The sequence below is a fragment of the Crotalus tigris genome, unplaced genomic scaffold, assembly GCF_016545835.1.
Source record: "Crotalus tigris isolate CLP2741 ecotype Arizona unplaced genomic scaffold, ASM1654583v1 scf7180000023720.1715460, whole genome shotgun sequence".
NCBI lineage: Eukaryota > Metazoa > Chordata > Lepidosauria > Squamata > Viperidae > Crotalus > Crotalus tigris.
Genome location: NW_024100139.1, coordinates 1,636,139 through 1,662,275, shown reverse-complemented (window position 1 = coordinate 1,662,275; position 26,137 = coordinate 1,636,139). Strand labels below are relative to the sequence as shown.

Here is a 26,137-nt window from a genome sequence, read left to right as displayed (position 1 = left end):
CAGCAAGGCTTGTAGTCCCGTGTCTCCACCACTTCTTCTCCTGAGGAATCTGACCTCTCGGATCCCAACATCCTGCAAGGTTCCAGTCGGGGCTCTCTTTCTGGGGAGTTTTCCCCCTTTCTTGCTCCATTGTCTTGCTCCATTGTCCACCCAATCACCCCCTTCTTCCAGTGATAGTCTCAGGCATTACACTCCCGCCCCCTTTTCCTTACTGCCGGCTGGATGGAGACTTCAGAGAGAACTACATGAAGGTAATAGCCCCTTTGTTATGGTTAGTCCTTTTGGCGATATACACATCCAGTTCCTTTGAAGTGTACCAAAGGAAGTGAGGGCCATAAAGCCCCTTTGTTCACCCCCTTCCCTTCATCATATGACAGAATCCAGAGAAGGCAGAAATGGTATTTTCTATAGTTGATAACTAGTGATGAAATATAATTGGATTCTGACAGCTGGTAAAGATGGGCTACAGGCTTTGGTGAAGGATCAGGAAGGGCTGGCAAAACTGTTAAATTGAGCAGTGTTTGCACCACTGAAGAGAATTATTTGGCTCTATCTGAAGACCAAAAGAGAAGTAACAACCCTATAGGACAATTGTAAACCAGCATGGAGGGTACGTACTGAGTTGCAGGCACTCAGGTCTTCTGCTAAAGGAAAGGTAGCAGGCAACAGTTGCTAGCCAGACTGAAGAGAGAACTGCCATTAATCTGTGTGACAGCCCCCCCCCCACAACTTAACCTCTAACATTTATAAGGTTTAAAAAAATAGACTGGTGCACACACACATTAAGCTTATATTAAAATCCGGACACCTATATACATGGTATATACACCTATATATATTCATAGATACTGCTATGGAAGGTCAGGCAATTAGCCAACTAATTGTATGTTGTATTTACAAAGCTTAGCTGAAAAAGCAGCTACTACACCCTTTGATGCCTCTCTTTGGGTCAAGGTCCCTGAGTCTGTATGCCCACCCTCTGGAAGCTCCCTTGAGCGGACCCTGGTGAGAAGCCAGGTGCCCTGGGGGACCTCAGTGCTCGGCCCTGCTGGGTTCTTATGTGCACAGAGTGGGATTGTGGCAGTGTGTTCTCTTTCAGGTTTGACTCGTGGGCAGGGATGGCTTTGGCCCGGGCCAGCCGCATTCAGGATAAGCTGAACTCCAATGAACTGAAGAGCGACAGCCTCATCTGGAAGCACTCCAGCCCAGTGCTGAGCTGCTTCAAACGAGCCCTTGAGATCGATGGCTCCAACCTCTCGCTCTGGATAGAGTATGGCACCATTTCCTACGCTCTGCACTCGTTTGCCTCCCGGCAGCTGAAGCAATGGAAAGCAGAGCTGCCCTTGGAGGTGGTGCAGCAGGTGGGCACCAGTGTCGTGGCGCGAAGGGCTCACCGCCCTGCTCATGAACCACTGCTGAGCCGGCTTCCTCTTTCAGATGGAAGAGCGGCGCAATAGCATGTTGGAAACGGCCCAGCACTGCTTCACGTCGGCTTCCCACTGCGAGGGTGACGGAGACGAAGAAGAATGGCTGATCCACTACATGCTGGGGAAGATTGCGGAGAAGCAGAAGCAGCCCCCGGGATTCTACCTCTTTCACTACAAGCAGGCGGGTCACTTTCTGCATGAAGAGGCAGCCCGGTACCCCAAGAAGATCCATTATCATAACCCCCCAGAGCTTGCCATGGAGGCCCTGGAGGTAAGGCAAGGTCCAGACCCGCCAGTCATGCTGCCAACCGCCGGGTGATCCATAGGTAGCAGTTGGGCCAATGCTACCTTTACATAAAGGTGGCCCGTGGTTCAGGTGAAGTCCAGCTGCTCTTCCACTTTGGCCTTCAGTTGATGAGGGCCTTGCAAGTTGCCTCAGCCTCAGGGAGGAGGCTGGCCGAGCTTGAGCCTCCCTTCCCTTGGGGGCTATAGACAAGGGGCTTGATGTCTATCCTGGACTGTGTCGTCTTCAAAAAATGCTAAAACTTGGGAATTTGAGAAAGGTTGCATTCCTGTGCATCTCCTCAATCTGGTTCCTACTTCCAGCCCCTTCTAGTCCTAACTGGGGGTGAGGGAGGTGCAAGAGAAGCATGTCTGCCATTCCTCTAATTTGACATCGAGCCCCTTTGGCTGGATGATTCCACTTTTTAAATATGTAATTCAATGCAGCAGACATGCCCAAGACTCCTTCCTTCTCCTTCTTCGGTCACAACCACCCCCACCCAGTTTGGCCGAAAGTCACCCAGCCACCTTTCCTGCCAAAGGAGAAGATGGAGCCCTGTGTGGCAGATGCACCTCAGCACCAGATGCTGGAAGGGCCCCCAAAGAGAGAGAGCTGGGTGGGACAGAGCAACTTTGGGGGAAAGGTGCAGGTGCTGCTCTCAAAATCATCTGACTAAGTGAGGACTAATACAAGTAGTCCTCGCTTAACAACCATTTGTTCAGTGGTCATTTAAAGTTATGACAGTGCTGAATGGTACATACACCTAGGCCTGAAGTTATAGCAGACTCCCCACGGTCATGTGATCAAAACGTGGTTGCAGGCCACCCATATTACAACCCCAGGGCACTTCAATTCCCCTCACCTCCTATCTCCCTCCCCCTTCGGCCATCCTCTGGGACAGGGCATGGGTGGCACATTGGTTAGAATGCAGCACTGCAGGCTCAAGATTGACTCACCCTCCCATGATTCCGAGGTCAGTAAAATGAGGACCCAGATTGTTGGGGGCAAGAGGCGGACTCTGTAAACTGCTTAGAGAGGGCTGTAAACCACTGTGAAGCGGTATATAAGTCTAAGTTATATTGCTATTGGGCTGAAGGAAAGACCCGTGGCTTCAGTGGTCTCGGCCAGCCACACCATCCCTGGGCCTGTTTCAGTCCCAGCACAACCATTGAGGAGTGCCACCTCAGGCCCCATGCCGTAAATAGCATCCTGCAAAAAGGCCAGACACACACACCCTACCCTGCCCTCTGCAGGCCATGCTGCACCCAGCTGGCCTTAGGCAGGCAGCTGCTGGTCATGTTCATACCATTTTCCAAATAGAATAGGATAGGATCGGGTGGAATAGGAATGGGATACTTTATTTGGCCAAGTATTTGTTTTCGGTGCAGAAACTGTCAGTGTACAGTACATTGCAAAGCAACAGAGTAATAATACTCATAATAATGATACCAATAAGAGGGGTAGTAGAGAAGATGAGAAGGAACCCAGAAACTTGAAGGACTCTGCTCTTTATACTGTGCTGTCAGACATAGTAAAAGGTGATAGAATAGGAGGGCTCCTCCTAAAATCCATTCTCATCTCTACAGTTTGAAGAACAGCAGGCATAGCCTTGTCATGATGCTCTGGAAGGGCTTGGAAACTCTCTGAAGGCTCTCTGAAGCATCATGAGAAGGTGTGTGCCATTTGGAGAGCAGCACAAGGGTCCTAGAGAAGAAGGCCTAACACGGGCCAGGGCGGCATGCCTCATCTGCAACAGGACATCTTTTCTGTCCGTTGTGGTCTTGAGATACATTTCTCCCTGCGTCGCTGCAGTGATGGGATCTTGCTTATCTCCCTCAAGATCATCATCCTTCTCTTCTACATGTGAAGATCTCCTCCTGCTCTCCTCAGACACTGAGAATAGCCCCTCCACAACTGAGAGGAAGAGGAAGGAAACTGCCCTGAGCTGAAGTCTGGTGGCCGCCTCGGCCACCTTGCAGGCAGCAACCTCTGCACAGGGCAGCAGGTTGGTTGAGTGAGGCCTTTATTCAAGTTGGCTTTATTAGACTGCCCCCTCAGGCACAATAAGAGGAATGGGGACACTCAACTGCCATGCTGGGCACCACAAAAGACGCGAAAGGCCCTCCAGTGGCTTGAAGGGCTTCAACTGCCTTGAGAGGTGCAGCATGGTCCTGCCAGTTGGATACTGCCAAGAAAGCTGACTCCAGACCCCTTTAAGGTGGACCTGACTTGCATTGCTTTTCATTCTCTCTCCTGTATGGATTTTGTAAGATGACCGGATTCAAAGACGCTTTTGCCACAGTGAGTTTCTTTCTGGTAGATCTACTTTCGGCTCCACGCATCAATCCTAAAACTGGTGGGAATACCTGACTCGGGAGCAGATGCTGAGCTGCTGGTGACTTTTATGAAGGAAGCAGCCGAGGGGCCCTTTGCCAGGGGAGAGGAAAAACACACCCCCAAGCTCTCTGAAAAGTGAGTCTCTTTTGTTGATGGCTTCAGCCCACAGGGAGGGAAATGGGCAGAGTTTGCTGGGGAGGGGGGGAAGTGGCACTAAAAGCAAACCTTTGAAGACATATTACGGCATTTGGACATTCTGACATTTTGAATTGCCCCGTTTATACGTTCTGTCTGAAGTTTTAGCCCTGAAGGGGAGAGATGGATGATAAATGAAAAGCTCTGCTGAAATCTTCCCAGGCCTCTGGACAGCTGGCTAGACATAAGAAGGACCATCCTCTGTAGCACTAAAAGCCTCTCGGGACTTTGGTTTGCAGAGCCGCCAGCTGGACATCTCCAAGAGACGCAGTCTTCCCCACCCCCTGGGGGTCCCAGAATGAGGATCCAGGCAGCATGCCTGAGGCAGGGAATCATGGGAGGGAAGGGCGGAGGGCCCACCTAGTTCCCCCCATCAAGTGCTGGGGCCCATCTTGAGACAGGGGTGTGTAGGGCAGGGCTGGGAGAGCAGAAGTAGCTGACCACTCTTCTTCTCCAGCTGTAAAAATCATGGCGGGGGGGGGAGGTGTTAGGGTGTGGCTCTCATCACCCTTGAAGCCATGCTGGGTCAGGGATGGGATTGGGACTCCATGAAAATTCCTCACTGACAACAGAACATGCTTGCTCTGAATGCTGGGGACCCTCACTAAGGGGCTAAGCAAACAGGGTTCTGGCTATCCCTGCAAATAATTTTATTCCCACAAAGATAAAAAAAATCAAATGCAACATTCCTCTTTTTTCACATTTTAAGATTTATTTTGAGCAGAAGATTGGTTTTGCTCTCTCACCCAGTTGTCACCCGGTAACACAAGGCTGTTCAGGAGTTTTACACAAGCCTTGCGCTTGTTGGATTGTCCTCTGCACAGCTGGGCAAACAGGTCTAAGCAGCAGCTGCCATCCTTATGCCCCTTTTCCAGTCTGGGTAAGTCAGGGTTTAGGTCACAGGTCGGCAACCTGCGGCTCCAGAGCCGCATGTGGCTCTTTGAGCCTTCCTGTGCGGCTCCCAGCCTCCTCTGCCATTTGCAGACAGAGACAGAGAGAGGCAATTGCTCTCTCTTTCTCTCTCTCTCTCTCTCTCTCTCTCTCTCTGTGTGTGTGTGTGTGTGTGTGTGTGTGTGTGTGTGTGTGTGTGTGTGTAAAAAAGAGTGGACTCACAAAGCTTATTGGGCGGAGCTCCTCCCTTTGCTGCATCTCTGCAGGAAGCAGGAAGGGCAGGAGAGAGCTAGCTAGCCCAACTATGCTGACTCAGGAATTCTGGGAGTTGAAGTCCATGAGTCATAAAAGAGCCGAGGTTGCTTACCCCTGAGCTTGTTGGACAACAGCTTGAAGCCAGCTTGCCAGGTGAGCAGAAGATCGGAGAAAGGGAGGGGGGGGGGAGAGAAAGAGACGGAGAGAGAGAGAGAAAGAAAAGAGGGGGGAGAGGAGAGGAAGAGGAAAGAGGGGGAAAGGAAAAAGAGAGAGAAAGAAAGAAAGAGAAAGAGGGAGAGAGGGAGGGAGGGAAAGAGACAGACCCTTTTGACATCTAAAATGAAGATAACACTGCATATATCCTTTTTTACCTTTATTATAGGTGTGTGTATATATGTATGTGTGTGTATATATATATATGTGTGTGTGTGTATGTGTATGTGTGCATGTGTGTGTGTATGTATATGTATACACACACACACACATACACACAATAAAGGTAAAACAGGATATATGCAGTGTCATCTTCATTTTAGATATCAAAAGGGTTTTGCGGCTCCCGGTGTTTGTTTTCGGTGGAAAACGGGTCCAAGTGGCTCTTTGAGTGTTTTGGGTTGCCTACCCCTGGTTTAGGTGATCCAGAAGTTGGCAGAGTTTTGCAGCTTTTATCAATGGCAGTGACTGATCAGCATTCCAGAACAATCACCTCAGAGGTGCTTACAGTTTGGGTGCCAGATCTCAACCATGTAGGAAGACAGAAATGTTTTTTTACATTCTTTTCAGACCACATTAAAATGTGTGGTAGTATTCCTTGAGAATTTAGAATTGGAAAATATCAAAATAACTTTTGCATAAAAACAAAAGCGGAATAATTTATATCTGCAGAGGAAAGGCTCCAAAAGTAACTCAGCAGAACATAAATTATTTATCACCAAAATAAACCAGGTTGATTGTACTAAATCAGTCTAAAAATAACTAATGTAATTTTCAACATAATTTATTAGGGCTGCAGCATTTTAATACAGGTAGTCCTTGACTTACAACCATTTGTTTAGTGAACATTTGAAGTTATAACAGCACTGAAAAAAGTGACTTATGACCACTTTTCACAGTTACGACATTGCAGCATTCCCAGGGTTACGTGATCAAAATTTGGGTGCTTGGCAACTGGTGTGTATTTATGAGGTTTGCAGTGTTTCAGATTCACATGATCCCCTTCGGTGACTTCTAACAAATTCAGTGGAGAAGCCAGATTGACTTAACAAACCATGTCAGGGAATTGCGTAGCTGGTGTCCAAATGAAGTCATAGACGCTGACATGAACTTGTAGTTTTATATAAATAACTGTATTTACATCAGATGAAATAGGCAAACAGGAGCATAGTCAGGTAAATCAACACAGCAGGAACATCGTGAGGTAAATTACAGAGCCCACACAGGAAAAAAGGTGGCGATGGGGAATTCCACCTCTGCACACATAGCAACCAATCACAGCACAGATTGCCTCACTCAGGAGCCAGCAATCTACAACCAATTAACCACAACTGTGTTCTGGCTCATTGCATAACCCCACTGCACCAGCTATTAAATTTGAATATCTTAAACCAGGTTACTAACTTAACAACTACAGTGATTCACTTAACAACTGTGGCAAGAAAGATCGTAAAATGGAGCAAAATTCACTTAACTGTCTTGCTTAGCAACAGATATTTTGGACTCAACTGTGGTCACAAGTTGAGGACTACCTGTATTTTGATTTCTGAAAAGTGCATTGAGTTACAAGTATGTAGCATTTTTCCACTGGAGCCTCCTATGCAGACCTCCTGCATAAGAAGGGAAGGTCAGGGAGCGTCTGCAAGTGCAGCTGCCAGCATCTGTCACAACACAGTGTAGTACATACGGCTCCACCACCACAACCATTATATTCAATTCTTTTTTTAAAAATCTTTTTATTAATTTTTCAATGTTACAATTATATCTTTGAAAAGCAACGTGGTGTCTGAGTTACAATAATTCCATTACATACAAATATTATTAGTACAAATCTCCAACTATTACAGCCAATATTTCCTCTCTTTTTTCTCTTAATACATATTGTCTCTTGTTTAAATTAGTATACTTCTTATTCTATCCATCAGCTACTTAATAGCTTTCTTACATTTATCAATAATTTTATATGTCTTATTTATTTTAACATTCCATCAATAACCTTATGAATTTTCCCAGCTTTAATTTTGCATTGATATTTAAATTAAACGTTTAATATTTATCATTTCCAAATTTTTAAATGACCCCAATTCCCTTTGTGACAATTTCCCCCAATATCTAGTGTTCCGGATACATATCTATCTCACTTCTGTATCAACAGATTAGTAATACAGTATAATATTCTTATTTTCATTATAATGTCCAGATATTATAGATTCAATAACCAAAATTTCTCCCATTTCAGCATTCTTCCTTATGTCCACTTTCTCATATTTAAGCTTATAATTTTTATTCTTATCACTACATCAAAACATGTTAATTACGTTACATCACTCTTAATATATATATGTGTGTCTTAATCACCTTTATCTAACCTTTATAAACAACTCAATATTTCAATTTAACTGTTGATATTTATGCATCTAGGTTTTAATTAGCCAACATTTTTCTTTATCTTCACATCATAACAATATCTCGTATAGCGTTACCTCCTCAGAGGCCGCCAAAAACCAGGCCCTCCCAGCCCCGTCCCCCTTTGTCAAGCCCTGCAGTACTGTTCTCTAGGGGTTGATAAGATGTCTCTTCCAGCCGGAGCTCATGCAGATTAGTAGGTAGCAGGCTCTTGTCGTTAAGGAGGAGCTTCCAGGAACGAAAATAACCAGCCACGATAGTCAATGCTATGATGATATTCAACAGCCCAAGGCTGTTATAGCAGCAGGAATAAAGGATTCCTCAGCAATCGTTCAGAGTCAAGTGGGATGGAGGAAAACCCCGGCTCCAGACGGTAGTAGAAACAACAACAGTCAATGTGCTGTAGCAATAGCTCATCCCCCAGGGCAACTCCCCCACAATGTCTAAAACCTGTACCAGCAGCAATAGTCACAGTCCAAATAGCCTCCAGGCTTTGCAGCAACAGTAGCCACCACCAGTCTCTCCTCTCCTTCTGTTGCTTCTTCTCAGTCAGGTCTCAGCGTCAAAGCCCTCCCCCCCCCTTTATCTTTATTGTTAAAATCTGAGGCTAGGAGCCTCAGCCAACTCCTTTCTACACACTCCCCCTTGCATCCATTTGAGATATCCTCCTTACGAAGGAAGCAATAAAGCTCCACTCTCTCTCTCTCTCTCTCCTCCGTTTGAGATACCCTCCTTACGAAGGAAAGCAATAAAATTCCACTCCCCCTCTCTCTAGCCTCTGTTTAAAATATCCTCCTTATGAAGAAAAGCAAATAAAACTTCCACTCCCTCTTTACCTTCACCTGACGAACTGCAACAGCCACACCACACCGTCCATTTCCTTTCCTTCCCTTTTCTATATTTTCCTTCTGCCCACGCCGGCCACACCCAAAGCCAGCAGCAGCTGTCCCAATTTCTCCCTTCCCAACCAAGCTCCTGCAAACACTCTCAGACAGCCCCACTACACTCGTATTCAAAATACGGGTCTTGTCTACTTAGATATATTATATTTTAAACCTCCTAAATATGTCCACACTCCTTTCTTCTTCAGTCTTATTCTGGCTTTTTTTCTTTGCCAAATCATCTTCCATATTCTTGCTTCAGGGTCCTCAAAGAATTCTTGTATTATTGTATATATTGTCATATTGAGATGACCATCCAGTCTCCATTTTTGGAAGGCTGAGGGTTCTGACAGGACTACCAGATTGTCTCTTTATTTTCTCCTCTTGACGTAATTGTCCTGAACTGTTTATCTTTTCTTCCATCTGTTTCTCTTCTTGATCTTCAAATTCCTTCTGATTTATATAGCAGGTTTTTTCCTCCATCTATATTGTCAAATTTTTTTCAGGAGTTTCTATTGTCTGTACTTGTTGGGCAGTTAGGTCTTCTGTCATAATACTTGATTGTTTGATTTTTTCTGTTGTATTCTGTATAGATAGGTTTTTAGTTGTAGTCAAAGTTTGAGTTTGCATATCAAAAACACTTTCTGGTTTTTTTTTCCTGAAAGCTCTTATTTCATCACCAGCTATAAGAAGAGTTTGGTGAGTTTGGTAAGTTATTTTCAATATAGCAAAAATTTGTTTTTGTATTTCTTCCATAGGAAAGGTCTGTTCCTGGTCTTCCATAGTGATGAGTTGAACTGAAAACTTTTACAGTTTTTCCCCCTAGTAAATAGGAAACAGAGCTAAAACTCTCACAGCTGGTGTTCATGGTTACTTGAATCTTACCTTGTTTTCTGAACTGTCAGCCAAGTCTCTTTTCTTTAAGAATAACAATTTGCAATTTCAGGTTTAGCCACAAGATGTCACCCCACTGTTTAAGGAATTCCTTTAAATCTCAAAGTTATTTTAATCCTTTCGGGTTTTTTCTTCTATCTTAAGAGGAAAAACCCAGACTTTCAAATAAAAATAGAAAGTAAAAAGTAAATAATCAAAAATCTTTTAATCCACAAGCTTTAGGCAATAAAGTTCCAGTTGGGATCCAATTATTTTTTCAACGTTCAAAACTCCTCTGTATATTCAATTGCCGCTGTTTCTGGAGGGAGGACTAAAATCCCCCTTCCCTCTCCACAAGGGGGAAAGTACTTTAGCAGCTTGAATAGGTACAAAAAAGCAATTAGGATTTAAGAGAGGTAGATCTCACCTAGTCCCACACTGCTTTGAAGTTGCCTGATGGTGTGACTGTCTGCAGCCTAGTGAGGAGCCATATTTCTATGGCCGGTCTTTTGTCCGCCGGTTTGGAGGGATTGGCCGGCTCTAGCAGGAAAGCTACCACTCTCCTGCAATCCAGCGAGAGCCCCTCCTTGCTAGTCGTCTCTACGGGGCGACTTTTGACCCTTTTCAGGGGCCCCCAGCGATGCGAAACTGGACGGGGGAGACGAAACTCATCTCCCAGACATCCATGGCCGTGGCCTGAATATGAGTTTTCAAAAAATGCCAAAATTATGTGTTAGTTAGAAGGGCAACAAATCCTGAAAAAGCTGCCAATCCAGGTCTTTGGTTGAGGGAAAAAAAGAAGTAGCTGCCTGGAGTGGATTAACTGCAGAGGGGGGGCTATAAACATTTGGGTGCATTTCCTTGGCAAAAGCCAAAAAGTGGGCATGGGGCTGTCAGAGGGATTGTGGGCAGCAGCAGGGGAGGGGAGTAGCCTTATGGGCTATGGAATCGAAAAAAAGAGCATTAAGAAAGGGCCAGCAAGGCCAGGCCTCTGCTCTTTGACCCTGAAGAATCCAGAAGTTTGCATTGAGTTGTGTCTCCTTGTCCATCTGTGACAGTGGTCCTGCACCAGGCCCCTTGCCTCTCCAAGTGCTTACCCTCCACCCCCAGGAGCCACTGTGGTCTTTTCCTCTCTTCACGGTCTCATCCTCTTCTTCCCCCAGGGAAAAGCTTTGCATGGCAGATGAGGACTCGCATTCTTCTGCAGGAACTCTGCCAGGCCCCGGGACTTCCCTGCTCTCTTCCTCCGGTCCAGGTCTGACTTCCCCACCCTACACAGCCACTCCAGTTGACCACGATTACGTCAAATGTAAAAAAAGCCATCAGCAGGCAACACCGGATGGTACAGTCCCTGTTTTCAATACTGTCGGCACTCGGAGGTGCTGGACTCCTGGCGGGCGGGCGGGCTCAATTGGCAGCTTCCAGGAGGGTGAGGGGTCCAGGGTAACACGGGCAATATTGTCACTCATTAACCCTTTCAGTTTGCCACCATCTCCCCTCTGGCCTAAATGAGTAGGTGGGTCTAGTTAAGGCACTTTCAAGAGGTCCCAGGCTCAGGGTATTTCCCAGAGCCCCTTCAAAAATCCAAACTTCTGCCCTTGTCTTGAGCGCCCCACGTGGACGACTTCAACTCCCAGGATTCCTGGTTGTCATAGCATGGATGCTCCACTCCACACCGCCTGTTTCTTCTCACAGGCCGGCTCTGTGCCACAGTGGATGGGCGGCTTGTCCTGCTGCAGCTGGATGGGAAGTAGCTGCCTGTTGGAATGGGCCCTGATCCACGAGGTAACCTTGCAAGGGTCCGGCTCTGTGACAGAAAGCTCTGCCATCTTTTCCAGGGAGCACAGGAAGAGTCTGCTCTCCGGTCCTCCAAATGTTCCAAAAGAGGAGACTGGAAGGGGCCTCTGCTCAACAACCGCCTCCTTGCTTTGTGGGGCTTCAGTTGGGCATCTAGATGGAGACCGCTGCTTTCCTTGTCTGGAAAAGGCAAAAACAGCCTCACCGCCAGGCTGTTTCCTGGCCTCTGTTGGCCAAGCAGGGCTTAAGGCTGAGCATGCAAATATGACTTTTCCTATCAGTCAAGAGCCAGGCCAACATTTGCAGGCTCCCCTCCTGTCTTCTGTCAAAGCCCTCAAGGTCACTTGTTCGTTCTTGGCATTCAGTCATAGCCAGAGCAGATGCCCTCAACCCACTAATGAAAGATGCTTGATTAGAAGCCTTCTTGCAAACATTTCCCACGAGGATTTGGGTGACCATCTCATCCTTTTGGAATAATTTATCCCAAAGAGCTGGATCTTTGACCTTTGGTGGATCTGGGCCCATTCACCAGGATGGATCCCCTGCTCCGCTTCCCTTTGAGAGGAGCTTCAGCATTGTTTTGTTGGCATTTTTGCCACTGTCTACCTATTTTTCATTTCTCTGTCCATAGTCATCTCATAAAACTGCTTTTCTGAGAAGCCTTCTCTTCTGGAACATGATACTTGTCTCTCTTGCACTATTTGAAAGGGTGGGCTATAATTCCCTAAATCCAAGCAGCGCATGCTAGAAGCAACAGCAGATGGGTGGCCACTTTAACTCAGAAGACAGAGTTTCCCAGGGCTGCCCTTGGGGGACCCTCTCCAAGTAGGACCAGAGGAGAAGTAAATTTTGGCACAGTTGGGAGGCAGCGGGGCAAGAGAAATCATGATGACCAAGCCAAAGTGGAGAAAGGGAACCACTTCAGTTGGCCATTCAGTACTTAGGAGTATTTATGGGACATAGCAGCCTTTGTAGAAGATCTTTAGTAGGAGCCCTTGACCCTCGTGGGGCTGTGTGTGTGTGTGTGTGTGTGTGTGTGTGTGTGTGTGTGTGTCTGGGGCTGCTCTTCTCAGCTGGTCCTTTATATGAGCAGGGAGGCCAGGGATGGCAAGGGTTTGGACTCAAGAAAATTAGGTTTATCTCCTGCATTTTGTGCTGGAGCTCACCAAGATATACAGAGCACTCCTCCTCTCACTTCCCCCCATGAAAGTTTTATGATGTAGGTTGCACTGAGAGAGGGATTGGCCCAAAGTCACCCAAGGCCTCCATAGAAATGGAGGATAGAAACGTGCTCCGGGAAATCAGAGAAACCCCGTTAAGAACTGATCACATGTCTATAATCCCCATGGAATTTGGGGGCTGCTCAGAAGACAGAATGAAAGCCGGTTTCTTGTCTTATCCAATCCATGACTGGCTGCAGATATGATTCAGCACCTCCATAACTTCACCTGGGCTGAGTGAGTCATCCTCAGGAGGGGGCTTTGTGCCTAAATTAAATGGCCCTTAACTCCCATGGCCATCAGTCAGCTGAAAAAGTTAACTTGCTTGTTTCACGGTGTTACTCTCCATTGCCTTGGAAGCCAGTTCACTCAGCAGTGTGTCCTAGCAGGCTTAAAGGCTTATGCACATTGTGTATATTCTCCAATATGAGAAAAGCCATTTCTATGGCATCAAAATCTCAGTGAAGACTTTCAACTAAACAGATCAAATATGATACATCAGCTTTGAGTTCCAGGAGACGAGGCTGACCTGCTCTTTCAGAGGGATGGGCTGGTAATGCCAAGAGTTGTTTCAGTGTCTGTGAATCCTTAATGAAGGAGACTAGGGAAGGCGGGGTGGGGTGGGGTGGAGGACTCCTTTGTCCTTGCCTCTGCAGTGTTCCTCCCTGGTTTGAACCCAGAAAGGCTCTGACTCTCAGACCAGTCTCTTCCTTATGGCAATGTCCACAAGATTTGGCTTCTCTCCCTCATCTCGACTGTGATTCAGATCAGATTGGCTTAAAAAAAATCACTGCCTTGTCAGCCCAGCTCCTTGGTCAAGGCTGGGGCACAGAATGGATTCCTGCAGACAGAAGCAGCTTGACTTGGCCAAAATCCTATTGGATTTTCAGTGATGCAGCCAGAGAAGCACGAAAGAATGCCTGCTTTTTATTACGGCAGAATGAGAGAAGGCAACTAGGGAAAGCACATCTGGCTAAAGAGAGGCCTGTTTTTGATGAGCGCAGTCCGTTCTATAGAAAGGGATGGGAAGTGTCTAAATTGAAATTGGTTACCCATGGCCAGATATTTGCCTGCTTCCCCCCCTCCCTCCCCCCGCTGCCCTGCTGTCCATCTGCCTTCATCGGTCAGCAGGATCCTGCTTCCCCTGGGCCTTGAAGGTACGGAAGACATTCCAGGGGAGCCGGTGTCATTTTTGTCTCTCTGTGCCTTTGTCCACTCAATCATGGCTGTTTTCGTTCGTTTCTGCTGTTTTTATATATATTCATGCTTTTGTAATCAATATTGCCTGTGTTGCCCTAACCCAGTTAAAAACAGTTCATAGACTTTCCTTACCTGCTTGTTGCCCATCACGGCTTGCTTGAACATCAGAGCTGCAGCTGACGAGTCTGTTGGCTGTGCAAATGTTGGAGAAGCCCATAACAGCAACAGCCTCCTGCACCCTGCATTGGCTTGACGATGGCTGGATAGACTTGGGGCCCCTCTCGCTTTTCTGCTGAATCCATTTCTGTTTATTCCTTATCTAATCAGTTGTTTTGAATATTGCATGGGTTAAGTTACATTTATGGAAAAAAGGACTGTTGGTGGGTAACAGACAAGTCCATTTGCAGAACTAATTCCATCCATCTCACCGCAGTTTCTCAACCTTGGCCACTTGAAGATGAGTTTTGATGGCTGGGGAATTCTGGGAGTTGAAGTCCACTCATCTTCAAGCAGCCATGGTCGAAGGTGATCAGGCGATGGCTTATTCCCAAACTGGGCCTGCCGTTGTATTGAAATGGTGTGGCAATCTGCTTCAAGAAACCTTGAAGCTGAATCAAAATTAGACATTCAGTCTTGGTGCCCCCAAATTGAAGAATTGGGACTGATGGATCCAGATCAGGATGGTCTAAAGCCTGACTGTTTTAACTATCAGTTAGATGCTTTTGTCCCATTTTTCACCCAGGAAAAAGCCCACCATGGCTGAAACAGAGGGCCTGGCGAGGCCAGAACAGCTATTCTTCTTTGCTTCATGGAGGGGGAGGCACATGCCTCTCCTGTCCCCAAACTGACATCACGTCAGAACTGTATTATGGCCACTAATCGAAAAGACAGGATCATAAATAAAACCAAACACGTAATAAAACATTCATTAAATTCTTCTGTGTACGTGAGCTTGCCTCTGCAGGTAGTCATTCCATGGTGCCCTTCTTGTGGCATTTCCATGTTGCTCAGCCCAGTTTCACCACAAGGAGGGAACTTAGGGATTTCTGCCACTATGTGAGGCTCACATAAAATTGTTCAGTACAGCTGGGAAGATTTTTTTTTTAATGGATGGAAGACTGTCCTCTTAAATGACTGTCCTCTGTGACTCTAAAACTTTGGGAATTTTCCCTGTAGAATGGCTGAAGAGAGACACGTGGAGAATGTGCAAAAATACCAATACTTTGCAGGCACCAATCCATGAAGCATAGGATTGGTGGATATCTAATCTAATGCCAGGGCAGAAATCTAATCTAATTGACTAGGCAGAAAAGGCAACACCTACTATTTAGTGACCTTTTCTACAGCATATTCTATCTGACCCGTGATTTATGATGTTGATGCCATGGTGCTTAGCCATGTCACTCTTGTTTTCCTAATTTTCTAGAGCCCTGATACTTTCTCAACAACTTCCTAAAGTTTGTAGTTGCTATCCTCATGCTAAAATAAATTACTCTGCTTTCATTCTTCGTTGCTTTGATTTCCTTGATGAACACTTTAGTAATATAACTTTTCCTAATGTGTATACAAAGCTTTCTGTTTGTATGCAAATTTCAAAGGAATGAAACCTTTCCCCTAGATTTTATTTACTGCCATTGCTCTCTGATGAGCTACTAGAGGGAGCAGATGGCTAGAGTGGATTCCTTCTTAAAGGAAGTGTTTTTCTCAAGAAAGCTCCACCAGAACCAGCTTACCACTTACTAAATTTCCCTGTTTTTTAATGACCCTTTTCTCCTCTAGCTGTTTTGATCAGCAAGAAATGGCAGAGCCAAAGCAGATAATTACCAGACACTTCCACTTTCCAGACTCACAGGAAATAAAAGATATACATCATAAATGTCAGCAGTTCTCAAAAATGACAGAATAAGATGAAATCTGCCATGTAATTCTCAGCAAAATGTTATTTTGTCTGAGTTACAACAGGCTGCCAAATCCATTTCCCCTACTTTTTAATTCTTATGGCAGCAATGGGGTTTTGTTGTATGAATGTGATTCTGACAAAAAAGTAAGACTTCATCCCTTAATATGGGCTCTATCCTGTGTTGGACTGGATTGGCTTTCTCCTCTGGGATTGGATTGGTTTTTCACTCCTCCCTCCAAATTTCCCAGGCAGATGGGGGTGGGGGGATAGAGTCACCAGCTCCTTTCCTCAATGTCCGAGGACATTCTCCTGACAGACCACCCATTTTTAGTAAAATCACCCCTCTGAAATGGCAGGAGTGGCCCTCTGCCCCTCCCCCCCCCGAATGGGGTGTCCAGGGTACCTTCACTCCTACAAAAGTTGGACAAGTCTAAACCCAGCCAGGCATCCACATGTCTGTTTCAATATAGCAAGTCCTTTCCAAAACACTGTCCTTCAATTTTGCAGAAAAAGCAGCCCACATTGGCAATGGAAGTCCCAGGCCCTTCGCTGCAGGGCAGGTTCTGCATGAGAACACTTTCCATGCCACCCTTGAGGCCACCTCAAATGGCTTAGGTTGGGTATTAGTACCTCATTCTGCCCCCCAATTACTAAAAGATTGATAGGAGCTAGATCAAGCTGCCGCCTCCTGCCCTGGGACCTTCCTCCCATTCTATAATACTTTCTGGGCAAACAGAGCCAATCTTTTATTTTCTACTATTAGAACAGTCCAAATGAATTTTCACCAGGAAAAGTAACTCTTATTCATATCTATATACGTGTGTTTAGATTAGCCACAACTAAAAATATTCATTTCCCTGAAGTACTCTGCCAAAAAAAGAATGGAAAGTTGGCTGCAATCAGTTGTTGCTGCAACATTTCCCCTTATGCCCAGCATCGGTGTTGCTTGCTTCCTACTATCCTGCATTTAAGATTAGTTTTGGAAGATTTTTGTCAGTCAGTGTAGGAGAGAGATTAGCCAAGCCAGGGGGAAGAGTCAAATGGGGAATTAGTCTGGAGTCCCTATGCAGACACAAGAGGGCAAAGTCTGGTCCTCCTTGAATGCCTTGAACCTTATCTAGTCTTACCCACATGCAATCTGTCAGTCTTCTCCTATGCTTGAGCAGGAAATCATCTAATTGAACTCTTCAGGTGTGGATCTACTTGTTCATGCCTGACTGCCAATAACTGAGCAGCCTTGCAGATGTTTGTGTTTTCACTATTCTTTGTAGGAGGGGAATCTAATCCTAGACTTTTAGTCTTTTGAAAACTAAGGATTATTCATTAAAATGCTAGGAAGATTTGTTAGATATTTCGGGCTAAAGTTGCATCTATGTTGAGGGTGGTGTGGGGGACGGAGAACATATGTGCCCAGTGGGCTCAGCATTTCCAGAACCAGCTTCGCACACCAAGGTTGCCTTTTGTTTCTGAATGTTAGCCATTTATGAGTTTCTTTGGTTTGTCAGGACAGCCTCCCATTCTCTAGCAGCCATCCTCAGATGAGTTCTCAATTTACCCTTTCATTATAATCATTTCCTTGTAAGTTTTAAATGTCACTCTTACTGCTTGTTGTGCTGTGCTCATCTGCATTTAGGTTACTAATTGAGGATAAGATATCTGACAAAAAGGAGCATCTTCCCCAAAAGCTTGTAATGCAATAGCTGCTTCCCAGGCCTTTGGCTTTGCTGAGATGGACTGTCATAGTCACCTGAACACAAGAGCTTTAAAATAGCCCTGCAGTCTTGTGTGCACATTTTGTTACAATACACAATTACTTCCAGCTGAAAGTCTTAAATTGATGTACAAAAGGAAGAAGTGTCAGTGGGCTGCAAGAGGAGAGGCTGCGTGCTGAAACCAATGAGTGGATGTGTTGCTCTTTACGCTTATTAGAAACCAAATGCTGAAATGGAAGAGGGGGCAACAGCAGCCGCTATCTGGAAAAGGGGGGGGGGATGTTGCCGTCAAAGCACCGTCTCACTTGTGTCCTTGTTTCTCCTATGCAGACAGGAGTCAGGACAGCTCAGCAGTGGGGCTCTCGGACTCCAACTCCACCCAGGACATCTTTATGGAGCTTGGCAGCCCCCCGGACAGCACCAAAAAGACTTCTCCTGAGGGGAGACCCTTGGCTTCCTGCTCGGACCTCACAGCACCTGGAAAAGAGAGCCTGGCACCCACAGAGAACAGGGGTAAGTTGGGCAAGGCTGGAGCCAGGGAAAGAAAGGCTGAGGCTGAGCTGCATGCCTGTTCCTTCCTGGGCTTCTGCTGCAAGAGGTGAAGAGGCAAAGCTGGGACTAGGGGGGGGGAAACTCTCTGCTCTTCTCCTGCCTGCCTACAAGGCAGTTCGGGATTTGGGTGAGCTGGATCAAAGGGAGGGTGACATTGCCTATTTTCTGGACCCTCTAGGGAAGCCAGAAGACCTCCTGGAGAGCCCTGACGCCTGCCGTGCTGCGGAGCAGAAGCCCCCTCCCCAGGGGCCTTCCAAAGCCTCCGCTCCCTCCCTCCTCCAGGGCGACCCCAAGAGACCAGCCGAGCCCCTCTGCACCAGCCAGTTTGCCGAGGGCCTCCCCACAGACCTGGAGGAACAGCGCACCTTCCTGACTGAGCGCTGCATTGCTGCCTTCCACCTCTGCCTCAGCCGCTTCCCCCAGCACTACAAGAGTCTCTACCGCCTGGCCTGCCTCTATGCCTGCAGCCCCACCCATAAGGTAGCCGGGGTCAGGGGTCTGCACAATTATCCTTTCACAGAAGGAGAAAACAGGCCAGGACCTTTGGCCGTGTACCTTGGACAGCTCCACCTGTAGAAGGAACCTTGGTAACAGAGTTGGATTCAGCTCTAAACGGTGGGGGGGGGTCCCCAGGAGTCTGTGAGGGGCAGCACCATGCAGAGGGTAGAGAGAAGTTTTTTTCCACTCAGGGCTGCCTTGCTCTTGAATAGAAGATGGATTTTAATTTTAAAATGTAACGGGAGTCTTGTACTTAGGTATCAGTGTACGGGAAGAGAGCTCACCATGTAAATCAAGAGTACATGACAATCTCAAATGTGAGGATTCAGACTAACTGGGTGAGATGCCTTCCTAGCCACAGGAGGCTTAGCACCTGTGCAGAGTTGCTCTTTCTGGAAAGGGTCCCGCACACCTGACTCCCCCATCCCCTTTGCTGGCCACCTTAATTAAAACCAGTATTGGGCCAAGAAGGGAGAGCTGTGGACACCCTGCATACCTCTCCAGGCCACAAAAGGAGGCAGTGCCCAGCCTGGCACATGCGCAACCCCATAAGAGAGGCCGGGCCCATCACAGAATATGGAAACAGGCTCCCCACATTACCCCTTCCCACTTTGCTCCCGTTCCAGGCAGAGATCTTCTACTTCAAATAACAGGGAGGGAAGTGGGGCAAGACACTTGATATGGGATGAAAACCCACCTTCCTCTTAGCAGCCAGAAGCAGGACTGAGAGTGCTGAGCATTTTTGGGATGCCTGATCACAAGGAGATAGACCATCTCCAGGAGGGGATGGAGACTCTGCTGTATCCGGTTCTCCCAGTGAGGAAAGAGATCTGTGGTTCCGAGGACTGAATTTTGTCCCCGGGAATCCCAGTTACCTCCTCCAGCTCCCTCCCCCGCCTTTCAGCTTTGCCCAGGGATGGGAAACGTGTGCATTAGGTCAAGAAGTGGCACTTTGGGCAACTTGGAAGGAGGGAGGGGTGGAAAGAGGGGCCACAGCAGCTGCCACCATTCTGGTTTCTCCTTCCTACCAACCAATTTGTTCTTTTCTTGCACTCTGTTCTATACAGAATCTGCCGTGGGCGCGCGATGTGCTGCTAGGCAGCAGTCTCCCCTGGCAGCAGCTGAAGCACATGCCAGCACAGGGTCTCTTCTGTGAGAGGAACAAGACCAATTTCTTCAATGTAAGTGGGCTGCCCGAGCCACAAACAGGGCGCTTTCTCTGGCTTTCCCCAGGTGCCTGTTTCCTTTGCATCAGGTGAGATTCTAGGCAGACGGGCCAGGATCCAGCAGGACCTCTCTGCCCTGGACGGCTGCCCCCTTGCCCCAAGTACAGCTCTGGAGCTGCTCCCTTCCTTCTCTGTTGGACAACAGGAGGGAGGGCCTTGGGCAGCTCTGTCCAGTCTCTGACCTGGCTGAGCAGAGGAGCATTGCTCCAGAGAGGAGGTTCCTTTAGTCAGAGCAGCACCTGTTTCCCCCCCCCCCCAAGAACATATGAATTCACACACACACCCCACAAAACCATCCCTTCTTTTCCCCCTCCCCCCACTTTGGGCCACCAATCCCAAAAGATTGGGGAACTCTGAACTAATGGCAGGAATTTGGAAGCATTTCAGCCCCCTTCCATGGACAGCAAAGAAATATTTAAAGTTTTATGAGGATGCTCTCCAAGTCATGGCTTGAGAGCAGTTGGTATGAATGTGGCATGGACCTTTGCCCTTTAGATGAGTATAGACGGGGTGTTAGCCCCAGCAGCTCTCCAGGCCCTGGTGCGGAGAGCTGGCAGAAAGGGGCATCCGACGCACTCTCAGAATGGAATTGAGAGCCTGTCTTCCATTCAGCTGTCTGCGATATAAAGGGCTCTGTCATGTGGGAAAGGGAGCCGCCACTCCCAGAGGCTTATGCCTTTCAGTCGCAAGGAAGAGGGGCAGCTGAAGCCTCCTGAAAGTGCCCAAACCAGGGTAGCTTTCTTGCTTACTGCTCAACTGGCCTGGTTACAAAAAGTGAGAATGGAGCATATGAATAATGATGTTTTCCAGGAAAAACAATGTATGGAAATGCATAGTTGTATTTCTACAAACCACATGATAGAACACCAAGAAGCCCCACGGGAGCCCCCTCTGCGCATCTCTTGCCTTTGGACACGATCATTTATTCTTTCTCTGCCCTCTCTTCTTTAGCCAGCTACAGGCCCTGCCTTTTTCTGCCTCCCGCTCAGAGGTGGCCATGGGGCACAAGTGTGAACTGCAAAAGAAAGATATAAGGACCCACCCCACTTTCCATCTTAAGAAGACAGAACTCTTGGAATAGTTCTTCCAACAGGCATCCTTTATTAAGAGAAAATGGTTGCAGGCGTTCTAGACAGGACTTGGGGTCCAAGCTCTCCCATTCAAGGTTTTAAGGGGTTCCCCAGTAGCCCCACCCAATCACCCCCTTCTTCCAGTGACAGTCTCAGGCATTACACTCCCACCCCCTTTTCCTTACTGCCGGCTGGGTGGAGACTTCAGAGAGAACTACATGAAGGTAATAGCCCCATTGTTATGGTTAGTCCTTTTGGCGATATCCACATTCAGTCCCTTTGAAGTGTAGCAAAGGAAGTGAGGGTCATAAAGCCCCTTTGTTCACCCCTTCCCTTTACCGTATGGCAGAATCCAGGGAAGGCAGAAATGGGGTTTTCTATGGTTGATAACTAGAGATGAAATATAATTGGATTCTGACAAAAGAGCTCCTAATACACCCAAATTGACCACAATAGGGAACAAGCAGCTTCTGAAAAAAAATCATTGTATATACCGTATGAACCCAAGGAGGAAACATGTCACTTTTAGAAGAAAACAGCAACCAAGAGCAAAGTCCCTACTATTTACCCTAGCCCACTCCAGTGAAGCCCCTCTGGAACTGAACAATCGCTTTCCTACCCTCCCCCTGGAAGAAAATATGCAGACACCTATAAAAGAGCAGTCACCAATAGTTTCTAAAAAGGAGACACAATCCAACATTCCTGCAACAGGAAGAATAGTATCCCACATTTCCGTAGGGGGGGAAAAAGGCAAATATTGGTGATAGAAGATTCAATGCTTTGGAGAATAGAAACTATAGTCTGAAGATTACACAGTCAATCTAGGGAGGTATGTTGTCTCGCTGGAGCAAAAATCAAAGATGTAACTGAGAAACTTAGTAAAATAATCCACCCCATGGATTACTACCCCCTTCTCCTACACATGGGGACCAATGACACAACAATGAATCTAAAAACAATGAGATTATGAACAATCACATGAGGTAGGGAGTAAAGAAAAAAAAGAAGAAAAGGAAAAACGCAATGAAGTAGAGAGTGATGGAAAGGAAACCCAGATGCAAACTATGAAATATAAGAAACATACCCAAGATCCATAAAGGACTCAAGTGCCTATACACAAACGCTCAAAATTTAAGGAACAAACAGGGTGAACTTGAAGTATTAGTACAGGAAGGCAGATGTGATATATTTGCCATTACTGAAACTTGGTGGGATGAAACTCATGACTAGAATGTACTGATAGAAGGATATAAACTATTCAAAAGAAAACAGACCTAATGAAAGAGGAGGTGGAGTTGCATTATATATAAAAGATCACTACATCTCTACAGAAATACACAAAACCAAGGATGAAAACCTCCTGGACTCCATATGGGTCAATATAAAAGGAAAAAAGAATGACATTGTTATAGCCGTATACAACAGGCCGCCCAGCCAAGCAGAAAAAAGTAAATGAACTTTTTGCTAAACAATTAACAAATGTGTGTAGGGAATACACCACAGTACAATGGGAGACTTTACCCTGATATCAACTGGGAGACAAACTCTGCAGCAAGTGGGAGATCAAACAGATTCCTAACCAACTTAGCTGACAACTTTGTCATCCAAAAGGCAGAGGAGGGAACTAGAGGAAAAGCCATAAAGTGGACCTAATTCTTACTAATAGAGAAGAAGTGCTAGAGGGAGTTGAAATTGCCGGACCTTTCGGGCGAGAGTGATCACATCATATTGGTTGTAATGTAAACGCAAGCAATAGCACATAATCCAGCCAGTGTCTTAAACTTTAAAAGAGCTTATTTTAACAAACTCAGAGAAAGCCTAAGAAAAATTCCATAGATGAAAATCCTAAAGGGGAATACAACTCAAGAAGCATGGGAAACTCTGAAAAATATGATTATAAAAGCCCAATCTAGCACAATACCATTGAAAAAGAAAAACAAGAAATCGAAGAAGAAACCAGCATAGTTGCACAAAGTTCTCTCTGATAAACTGAAAGACAAAAAGGACAAGTACAAAAAAAATGGAAAGAGCGACACATAACTAAGGCCAAATACCAGCATATAACCCAAATCTGCAAAAATGAAGTCAGGAAAGCTAAGGCTGAGAACAAACAAAGACTTACAACAAAATTCAAAACCATTGTACTATATCTTTAAAAAAATTCTGGAACACCGAGGAATTACCTGAGGATTAGAAAAGAGCTGATGTGGTTTCCCTCTTCAAGAAAGTGGGGAAAAACAAGACCCAGGAAACTACAGACAAATCAGCCAAACATCAATACCTGGGAAGATACTGGAAAAGATAATAAAAAAACCAGATCTGTGAACATCTCGAAACAAATAAAATTTTAACTAGTAGCCAACAGGGTTTGTTAAAAACAGATCATGCCAAGCCAATCTAATTTAATTCTTTGACAAAGTGACTAACTTAGTAGACCAGTGAAATGCTGTAGACATAGTGTACTTAGGCTTCAGCAAGGCATTGGACAAGGTAGACCACAACCTACTTCTTGGTAAGCTAGAAAAATGTGGGATAGACAGCACGACCATCAAATGGATTTGTAACTGGCTGACAAATCGTACTCAACAAGTAATCCTTAACGGTACTAGATCAACATGGAGGGAAGTAAGCAGTGGGATGCCACAGGTTTCTGTCTTAGGCCCAGTACTCTTCAATATCTTCATAAGTGACTTAGATGAGGAAGGGGAGGAAGAGGAAGAAGATAGAAGGGGAACTCATCAAATTTGCAAATGACACTAACTTGGCAGGAATAGCCAACACTCCAGAAGACAAGCTCCAGATCCCAAAAGTTGAGAGACTTGAACAATGGGCCCTATCCAACATGAAATGTAATGTGGAGAAAAGCAAGGTGTTGCACCTAGGAAGGAAAAACAAAGGTACGAGTACAAATTAGGTGAAACTCGACTCAAAAACAATAACTGTGAGGGACCTTGGAGTTCTAGTAGACAATCACTTAAATATGAGCCAGCCATGTGCAGCAGTCACCAAAAAAGCTAATACAATCCTTGGTTGTATAAATAGGCATAGAATCAAAATCACGTGAAGTATTAGTACCACTTTATAAAGCCTTAGTGAGGCCACACCTGGAATACTGCATCCAGTTTTGGTCATCACATTACAAAAAAGATGTTGAGACTTTGGAAAAAATGCAAAGAAGGGCAACTAAGATGATTTAGCCTGGAGACTAAAACATGAACAGTTGCAGGTTATTAGGTTTGGCTAATCTAGAGAAAAGAACAACTAGGGATGACATGATAGCATTATTCCAGTATTTGAGAGGTTGCCCCAAGGAGGAGGGGTCAACTTATTCACCAAAGCAGCAGAGGGCAGGGCAAGAAATAATGAATAGAAACTAATCAAAGAGAGGAGCAATCTGGAATTAAGGAGAAATTGAGGACAATTAACCAGTGGAACAGCTTGCCTTCAGAAATGGTATAAGTCCTCCTGCTTTGGGGGGGGGGGGCTGGACTAGAAGACCAACAAGGTCCCTTCCACCTCTATTATGAATGAGGCCCTTTGATCGTCTTAATCCAGCACCAAACTTCTCCTTTCTAAAGGCTGAGCTGGAGCCCCCTGGTCAGTTGAGACAAGAGAGGCTCCAGAAGGCAGAACTAGCAGGCCAGAGTATCACGGGCTCTTCATCTGTCTGTCTAATGCTTGTCTGGAGGTCTTTCTGGAGGCCATCATGCAGTGACATGGAGCGCTGCCTAGGAGGAACAGGGACGGGGGGGGGGGAGGTGGGAAAACCATGCAGTCCAAAAACCCAGTCTTGTCCTAGTTGAACTGCAGCCTCTTGCACTCAGCTTTTGACCAGCCTTGATTTGCGCTGCAGGCTGTGCTGGGGGGAGGGTGTCCCCTGGGGGCCAGGCTGCCTTTGGCAGAGATGAATCCAAGCCAGCAGGGTAAGAGGAGCAGAGGGCGGTGGGCTTCCTCCAGGCGCTGCTTTATTATTGCGCGCTAAGAGGCTTTAGGGCCAGAGGGCCCTGCCTTGGGGGGGGGGGTATTCGATTCTCCTAAAAGTGTATCTCTTCCCTGCCTGAATGTGCAACACACACGCCGCCGTTTAAAGGTGCCTCCTTCGGAGGGGTCCACCTTGGACCGGCGAGATGGGGGGGGAGCTTCTCCCCCTCGATTCTCGCCTGCGGCACTTGTGCGCTGTGGGGTCTCCAGGCTCTATTCTGGGGCGGTTGCTGCGGGTTGAGGGGGCTGCAGGCCTGGAAGCTCGCAGCGAGGGCGGCCCGATTCAAGCTGCCCCTGGGTGGTCCGGCACTGGGGTGGCACCGGCCTTGGGAGGCGCAGGCTTGGTCGGCACCAGTAAAGTGGGGCTTTATATGCTGGACGGCTCCCTTCCCTCCACGGAGGAGGCCGAGGGGAAACGGGCCGCGGTGGGCGGACACGGATCCGCTTCTCCTGCCGCGGGGGTGGCGAAGGGCCTCGGGGACTTCGAGAAGGCGCCGCGTTTCCCCGGGCGCTCCAGGCAGAGCGGCGGGGGTGGGAGGACGCGGCGGCCTTGCAGCTGCGGGCAGGAGCGGCGCGGCCCTACTCTCGGCTCCCGCGCGGGCAGCGGGCCGGGCGACGCTGCTCCGCCGGGGAGGTAGGCGGCGCGGGCAACGCGCAGGAGGGGCCGGGCAGCAACGCGTCGCTTGGAGGGCCGGGCCGGGCCGGCCGCGGAGAGAGGCAAGGGCAGCCGGACGGCCGGGGCGAGGCCGCGGGTCGCGACGGCTCCGTCCTCCTCCCGTGGCCGTGGAGCCACGCACGGGCACCGCCCGGGAACAGTCGCGGCGGTGCCACGAACCTCGCCTCGACCGCTACCGCCGCTCGGGGGTCGGTGGGCTGCTACTTGCGCCCGTCCGAAATGGTGAGCCGCCGCCGGGGGGCGTCGGCGGGAAGGGAGGGGCTGCGCGGCCTCTCCCGACAAGGAAGGCGGGCGACGGGGGTCAGGTGGGGTCGGCGGCTGATCCTCCGCCGCCGCCGCGCTCACTTCCTTCCTGGGCGGCTCCGCTTTGAATTCCGACCGGGCGCACAGAAGAGAGAGAAAGGCGGGCGGCGGCGGCCCTCCCGGGCGCTCTCTGCGGAGGCTTCCCGGTGCCAGGGGATGCTGGCCCAGCCGCCGAGCCCGACTCGGGCATCCCGAGTCGCCTGCCGTGGAGCGGCACTGCCTTGCCTTTTGCACGTGCAAG

The 26,137-nt window shown here is 47.5% G+C and overlaps 1 protein-coding gene across 1 annotated transcript in view; it reads left to right on the top strand.

The window, feature by feature from the left end:
- The window catches only part of LOC120297905 (calcineurin-binding protein cabin-1-like), a 46,083-nt gene that overhangs the window by 7,808 nt on the left and 12,138 nt on the right, over positions 1-26,137 (top strand). Inside the window, exons 3-9 of the mRNA XM_039321095.1 lie at positions 1,100-1,361; positions 1,438-1,698; positions 4,031-4,182; positions 10,925-11,103; positions 17,921-18,103; positions 18,321-18,622; positions 19,708-19,821. Coding sequence (XP_039177029.1) covers positions 1,100-1,361; positions 1,438-1,698; positions 4,031-4,182; positions 10,925-11,103; positions 17,921-18,103; positions 18,321-18,622; positions 19,708-19,821 — 1,453 coding nt within the window. The remainder of the gene's footprint in view (positions 1-1,099; positions 1,362-1,437; positions 1,699-4,030; positions 4,183-10,924; positions 11,104-17,920; positions 18,104-18,320; positions 18,623-19,707; positions 19,822-26,137) is intronic.